Source organism: Bufo bufo, chromosome 9 (assembly GCF_905171765.1).
Source record: "Bufo bufo chromosome 9, aBufBuf1.1, whole genome shotgun sequence".
Classification (NCBI taxonomy): Eukaryota; Metazoa; Chordata; class Amphibia; order Anura; family Bufonidae; genus Bufo; species Bufo bufo.
The window spans coordinates 23,908,491-23,916,028 of NC_053397.1; the positions used below are offsets into that span (position 1 = coordinate 23,908,491).

The 7,538-nt window shown below is 46.8% G+C and overlaps 1 protein-coding gene across 1 annotated transcript in view; it reads left to right on the top strand.

Annotated features, from left to right (window-relative positions):
• The window catches only part of TMF1 (TATA element modulatory factor 1), a 31,866-nt gene extending 24,710 nt beyond the window's left edge, over window positions 1-7,156 (top strand). The window contains exons 12-17 of the mRNA XM_040406591.1: window positions 2,628-2,697; window positions 2,774-2,866; window positions 2,950-3,069; window positions 4,264-4,413; window positions 5,241-5,366; window positions 6,761-7,156. Coding sequence (XP_040262525.1) covers window positions 2,628-2,697; window positions 2,774-2,866; window positions 2,950-3,069; window positions 4,264-4,413; window positions 5,241-5,366; window positions 6,761-6,904 — 703 coding nt within the window. The 3' untranslated portion in view covers window positions 6,905-7,156. The remainder of the gene's footprint in view (window positions 1-2,627; window positions 2,698-2,773; window positions 2,867-2,949; window positions 3,070-4,263; window positions 4,414-5,240; window positions 5,367-6,760) is intronic.
• The last annotated feature ends 382 nt before the right edge of the window (window positions 7,157-7,538 follow it).

The window sequence follows — 7,538 nt, forward strand, 5'->3', positions numbered from 1 at the left end:
TGGTCTTCCAATATTCCGCTTCCTAGGGAGCGTTCTCATGGCCAGAGGAGGGTCCGGCGGACCTGGATTTTGGTTCTACTCCCACAGTTGCGGCCAGGAGCCAGCTTTTAGGTGGCGGTTTTCGGAGTTAATACACCTTCTTGTTCATACCTTGTTTTTTCTTTTAGCAGGAACATAAGGCAGTGCTCCACTCAGTATCCTCCTTCTTCCCAGGAGGTAGTCGCCCTTCCACGTCTCCGCAAGACATGGATTTCTCTTCTCTCTCCCTCGCATTCTTCAAACCGAGCTCTCTTTCAGCCATGTGATTTGGCCTCCGAGGTTTGCTTGTCCATGGCTAGCGCTTTCCGCTGTATGGGCTTTTACCAATCTGGTCCTGGAGGTCCTTGTCAAGGCTGACGGCCTCCAAGGGCTGTTTTTCCAGGTTCATCCGTTTAACAGCTACTCGGGCGTTCCGCTCCCGGGGTAAGGCATCGCTCGCTGAGTCTTGGTCTACTCGACCAGCGGCCTGTGTTTCTCGGATTTATCGCCGTCATGCTTCAGCTTTCCGGTCGTAGAAGGCAGCAAGGTCTGGCAGGCGGCAGTGGGTTACGCGTCCTCGAGATCGTTTTTTCTCCATGGGAGTGTGATTTGTTTCCCTTCCCGTGGACTGCTTTAGGACGTCCCACGGTCCTGTGTCCCCCAATGATACGAGCGAGAAAACGAGATTTTTGTGAACTCACCTGTAAAATCTCTTTCTCGCGTAGTTCATTGGGGGACACAGCTCCCACCCAGTGTTCTGTTTGCCGCAAATATTGGCGGAGGATGGACCAGTATGGTCCTCAGTTCTGGTTCAATCCGACTGACGTTTGTCAGTTATTGGTTGTTTACTGTATGTTTTTTTTTCTCCTACTCCTATTGCTTGGGCACAAACTGATATGCTCTCTCCAGGCTGGAGGGGGTATAGCCTGCAGGGGAGGAGTTATCACTTTTCAGCCTAGTGTCGCCTCCTAGTGGCAGCAAGCAGCTATACCCACGGTCCTGTGTCCCCAATGAACTACGCGAGAAAGAGATTTTACAGGTGAGTTCACAAAAATCTCGTTTTTATTTGGGTGGGTGGTGTGGGGCTATATGGGGGTACGCAGTCGCACCAAAGTGATATGTGCACTCACTGACACTAACACTGCACCAAGAAGGAATGGAACTCTCTATGTGTAAATATAATGATATATGTAAGTTATTACAATATTAGAGCGAAAGGAGAAGTTTATTAAACTGTGCAATTCGAAGGAGGCTCTGGTGCCCTGTTGGGCGCATCTAGCCTGGATACAAGATGAGATGTAGTTGGGCATGGAGGCATACAGGTTCCGCATGGTATCCCGCAGCACATTTGCCCACAGATATTACAGCTAGGCCTGTAGATCCTGCACACTCGTAAGTTGCTTAAGCTGGCGTCCCAGCTGGTCCCATAAATGTTCGATTGGCAATAAATCTGGTGTCCGGGCAGCCAAAGAAGTGTTACAGTCTGGCGGAGACTTTCCTGGGAAAGTGTGTGGGCAAGCATCATCCTGCTAGATAACTCAATTTGGAAGCCCTGCCATGAGAGGAACACATGTGGTGGCAGGATGTCCTGCACATATCGCTGAGCTGTTAGTGTCCCTCGTATCGCTACTAGGGATGGCCGACTGTCATATGCCATGGCTCCCCGGATCGTCACACCAGCATTTGGGGCAGTGTGTTTAGGGCTGTTGCACACGAGCGAGTCGTTGCGGGAATCATTCACCGTGTGCGAGCATGATCCTCCGTTCTGGACTTGCAGGAGCTAAGTCACTGTGACTGTGCAGCAGTAAGCACATAGCTAGGTCTGCAGGTCTAGCAGAGGCACATAGCTTTATATATTAGTATAATGCCGTGCGCTCCTGCAAGTCCAGAACAGAGGGTCACACTCTCACATGGAGCGCGATTCCCGCAATGGACTTTCTCGTGTGCAACAGCCGTTAGGTCAGAACGGCCTAGAGAATGGGCAGTTCATCAAAACAACCATCTTGCTGCTCTCGGTCCAATGATGCACCCCCTCTCAAAGTCTGTCAGATAGGCAAAATGTCTTTGAGTGTGTAGTAGAGGCACGTGTAGGGGTCAACGATCTCTCACCAAGAGGTACACTACCCAAAAGTAGCCGCTGAGAGCCTTTTTTAGAGGGCTACAGGGGAGGCATTTTACGCTTTCTTGTTGCAAACCTAGACTAATCTAATCAGACCACCTCTTCCAGAGACATCTCTGTATGCCGAGTTTTGCACCAATCTAATTTCTACCTGGGTTTTTTTTGTGTAAGATTGTCACGTCCTCAATTTATGTGTTTGATGTAGTTCATCTAGTTTACCACTAGATGGTGCTGACGTTATATATTTTATAAAAGGGATGCTCAACCTGCGGCCCTCCAGCTGTTAAAAAACTACAACTCCCACCATGCCCTGCTGTAGGCTGTCCAGGCACGCTGGGAGGTGAAGTTTTGCAACAGCTGGAGGGCCGCAGATTGAGCATCCCTGTTTTATAACATCACTTCCTTGATGAGATAAATGAACATTTCTGCTTAATCCACGTCCTCCGTTCCTATAAAAGAAATTCTCTCATTATCCTTCTTCTTTCCACAGAAATCAAGTGGAACTAGAGAATTTGAAGATGGAACACAAGAAAATGGTTGACGATGCTAAAAGAGAAAAGGTGAGATTGTAGTTCTGCTTTCTCTAGTTCATCCCTTGCATTCTGGACTATGGTCTGATGGGGACTTTGTCTGCAGGCGCAGCTAAGCAGCCAACTAGAGATGGAGAAGATGAGAGTGGAACAGGAGAAAAAGAAGGTCCTGCTGGTCCAAGAGGCTGCCAAAGAGAAGGTAAAGGGCTGTCCCCAAGGTGTTCCTTCCCACAGTCCCAGTGGAGTCCTCTAACGAAGTTACTTCGCTTCTTCTTTTCCAAGGAGCGTAAATCTTATGGATTCCCCACTCCTGAGACTGGTGCCACCACTCCGACATTGTCACGATCCAGTTCTATTAGTGGAGCAGATTTGACAGGTTTACAGACATCTCTGCTATCACAGGTAATGAAATGTCTTCTTCTAAGGCTTAGTTTGCCCGTGTCTGAGTTAACAGGTATTTTGGCATGGATTCTGCATCTAATCCAATGACCACATCCTATGCAGTTAAATGGGGTTTCTGTAACCCTAGTCACATGCTATCGCAAACGTTCATGTGGATTTTTCAGCTTCGCCATAGAACAAAAGCGTTGTGCACAGAAAAGTCTAGGATTAGCGCCACTGAATGGCAATGGAGCCATCGCTGTGTAGATCTGTGGCTGTTCAAACGTCCCATCGGTGTCAGAAATCTCAGTGCTAGCCTCAGATTACTACCTATGGATTCTATAGTAAATAGATGTCAGATTAAATCAGAGGTGTGTGAACGTACCCTAAAAGTGTCCACGTGCTAAATTGAAAGCCATGAAAATCCACGGCCTGTGCCTGACATTAATACAACCTCTCTCATTCACCTTGTACCTGCTATCGATCTGACCCGAGTTCATCTGCAGACAGATTCCACAGCAAATTGCCACACGTGGACCCGCACAAAGTCAGGTGAAAAACTAACTGCACAAGGAGAGCGGTGAGACGGCATGTTTCTTTAAAGGGGTCGTCTCACTTCAGCACATGGCATTTATCATTTAGAGAAAATTAATACAAGGCACTTACTAATGTATTGTGATTGTCCATATTGCTTCCGTTGCTGGCTTCATTTATTTTTCAAACACATTATAACACTGCTCGTATCTAGGAGTTACAACCATCCTGCAATCCAGCAGCGGTGGCCGTGCTTGTGCACTATAGGCAAAGTCACAAGCTCTCTGGTGGCCGGGACTGCGGGAGCGCGCATAGGCCCTTTTTCCTATAGTGTGCAAGCAGGACCACCGCTGCTGGATTGCAGGATGGTTGTAACTCCTAGATAGGAGCCTTGTATGATGTGATGAAAAAATGAATCCAGCCAGCAAAGGAGGCAACATGGACAATCGCGATACATTAGTAAATGCCTTGTATTAACTGAGTGAGATTTGCTGAAGTGAGACAACCCCTTTATAGACATGTTGAAGATTTGCCCAGAAATTCTGGTGCCTCATAGGGGGCACTTTCAGTATTATGGGGTAGAATAATTGCCTATAATATGTATAATTAAATGAAGCTGTGCTCATCAGGGATATGCAGTGTCACGTCTGTTTTGTTTTATTTTTTTTTCCATAAATGTAGGATTCCCATGATCCGCTTTACGGCCCAATGACCATGTCTGTCAGCAGCAGCAACCTGTACGATGCTGTAAGGATGGGAGCCGGCTCCAGTGTCATTGAAAATTTACAGTCTCAGTTAAAGTTGAGAGAAGGGGAAATTGCCCAATTGCAGGTAATACTTTGCAACTGCAAATACCATCAGGGGCGGACTGGCCATACACCCTACATGGAAGTTTCCAGGTGGGCCAAAGCTTAGGAGGCCACCAGAGCCACGCTTACAGCCGTCGGCTGGATACCTAACGATGTGATGCTCTCAGCATTAATTAATGCTAGGAGCATCAGGTACCTATGCCCCTGACCGGAATGCATAGGTGCCCTCCTGAATACAACTGCATCGCCATTCTCATCATGGTGAAACAGTTGAATACCTAAATGGGAGCGGCAGTGTATTATTCTGCACTGTGGTATTTGGTTCTGCTGGGGCAGTATTTTATGGTGCACTGTGGTATTTGTTCTGCTGGGGTGGTATTTTATGGTGCACTGTGATATTTGGTTCTGCTGGGGCGGTATTTTATGGTGCACTGTGGTATTTGGTTCTGCACTAAGGTACTGCTGGTCCCCACCTACTTGTGTTGACCAACCTTCTCTCAATCTGGATCGGCCTACGACATGGGCCCACTTTTAATTTTTATTTTTTTTCCAAGGCCACCAAGTTCCCAGTCTGCCCTTGGGTACCATGTATAGCACATGCTGCCGTCATCACCTCACTGATACTTTTAGCCTTTGGATATGACATTGCCATGCACTGATTAGAGTTGTATCCAGACGCCAGGTTTGATTGCCCAGCCGTGCCGTTTCCTAGACTCCTATATACACTATGGAAGCATCTGTTGGAGTGAGGCTCCCTCACTGTGTACTCTCTTCCGTATTATATGAACAGCGGAGGTACACTTTATTATTACAAATGACCTAAATTTGCTAGTCCACCTTTTCTTTCAGCTTGAAATTGGGAGCCTGGAACAAACTCGCTCCATCCTTGCCGAAGAAGTCGTCAAATTAAATAATCTCAACGACGAACTGGAAGAGAAGGTGAAGGAGATCCCGAAACTGCACCTTCAGATGAGGGTGAGTATCGGCTTTTCCAATCCCATGGCGGTTACTTAGATGGGAAACAATTAGGTTACCTCTCCACAGTGACATTAATGACAATGTCTGTGGGCGCCATGCTGCCCTGTGACCTGACGTCGCCCAGCGTCGGGTCATAGTGCGCACTTAAGGCTTTGCAACATCGGGTGACCGCACCAGCAGAAGAGCAGAGAGCGGTGAGTACAAGCAGCACCAGGAGCGCTATATTCATACTGTGTACTAATGAGCGATTCCATAATGGAAGCGCTCATTAGTATTTGCTTTATTAGACGCATTGCCATTTCCCCTCACTTTGGGGTGGGGGTGGGGGGTAATAGTGCATCTTATGGTGTGGGAAATACGGTATATGGGTGTTATATGATTATTTATTTTATTTGAGTTCAGAATGTGTAAGGCCACATGCACACGGCCCTATCTGCGACTCATTAACTGCAATAGGTCTGTATTTTGCGGACAAGTATAAGACATGTTCTGTCTTTTTGCGTAACGGATATATGTGCTTTCTGCATCCATGTGCACCTTTTGCAAAAAGACAACGGGGGTCATTTATTATCCAGAAATACGCCTATATTAGGCGTATTTCTGGCACTGATTGCGTCGCAGTCTGAGACTTTTCCCCCACTCACACCAGGTCTAAAAAAGTGTGCGTGGCGGGGAAGCGGACGGGCCGTTAGAAAACAGTCTAAATGTAAGACGGTAAGGAAGCTGTCTTACATTTAGACCGGCGCCGGATGCGCTAAACTTATATAGAGGCCGACGCCTCTTTATAACTTGGGCGGATCCACAGCCATAGATAGGGGTTATATTAAGTCCAACGTCTTAAATGCCGCTCTAAATGACCCCCAATGTCTGCAAACTACAGACCCATTGAAAACAGTGGGTCTGCAAATAAAATGCGGACGGCACATGGACTGCATCCGTATTGGAGGACCACAAAACGGATACTGTCGTGTGCATGGGGCTTAAATAATTCCTAAACTATCCACAAAAACGGATACGGTCGTGTGCATGGGGCTTAAATAATTCCTAAACTATCCACAAAAACGGATACGGTCGTGTGCATGGGGCCTAAATGATCCCTGAACCATCCACAAAACGGATACGGTCGTGTGCATGGGGCCTAAATAATCCCTGAACCATGCCTGTAACAAGCTAGAAAAAATGTAGTGATGTCATATCATATAACCACCAGCAATCTCATGGTTCACACTGCAGGAATTTCTTTTCTCTATGGGAAAAAAAAAATACCACTTACTGGGGCATTGCCAACGTGTAATACCACTCTGTTGCAGAAGAGGGCGCTGTGCTCCTGGAAATGCTTATACTGTATAGTCTTCGCACGAAAATGCATTGTAATAAACTGTATGTTTCAGGATTTGGACCAGCGATACAACACCATCCTGCAGATGTACGGCGAGAAAGCCGAGGAGGCCGAAGAGCTGCGCCTAGACCTGGAGGACGTCAAAAACATGTACAAGGCTCAAATAGACGAACTATTAAAGCAAAGACTCAACTAGTTTATTAGAAGGAACTCAAGACGATGAACATGTTTTAAGTAGAAAGTTGCTCCCCTTGTAAATGTCCATCCTCTGTATAAACGACGCGTGTACATTCAGAGATGATTTTTATTTGCCGCATGTCGATGGCATTCTCATTCTCCCCCCCCCCCCCCCCCCCCTCTTAAATTATTTTGTGTAGTATGTAAATTTACTCGGGTTCTAAACTAAGACATTTTTAAGGTTCCTTAAATACAAAATCAGTTCTGCGTATTTGGGCCGCATCTTGTTTCTTAGATTAATATTCATTCGAAGGTTGCTGATCGGCGTCCAAGTCTATGCAACGCTGAGGCCTGAAACAACGTAAGAGACAAAATACACAACGAATGGCAGCAGCGACGCAGTACGTACAGGTCCTTGAGTTGTCCGCTTCTGTTAAAGGGACGATCCACCTTTTTATTGCTCCATTGAATCTAAAATAAGAAATGACGCAACTGTGGCGGTGGTCTTGTGTGATAACGGCTCCTGTGCAGATCAGTGTGTCTCCATGGTAACAGACTACAAACAAACCCTGTGTTGTCTGATCCTGGAGCTTCACGGCCATCTGTTTGTGCTATTCTGGATGTAGGAAAAGGAAGTTTGACTCCAGGGTCAG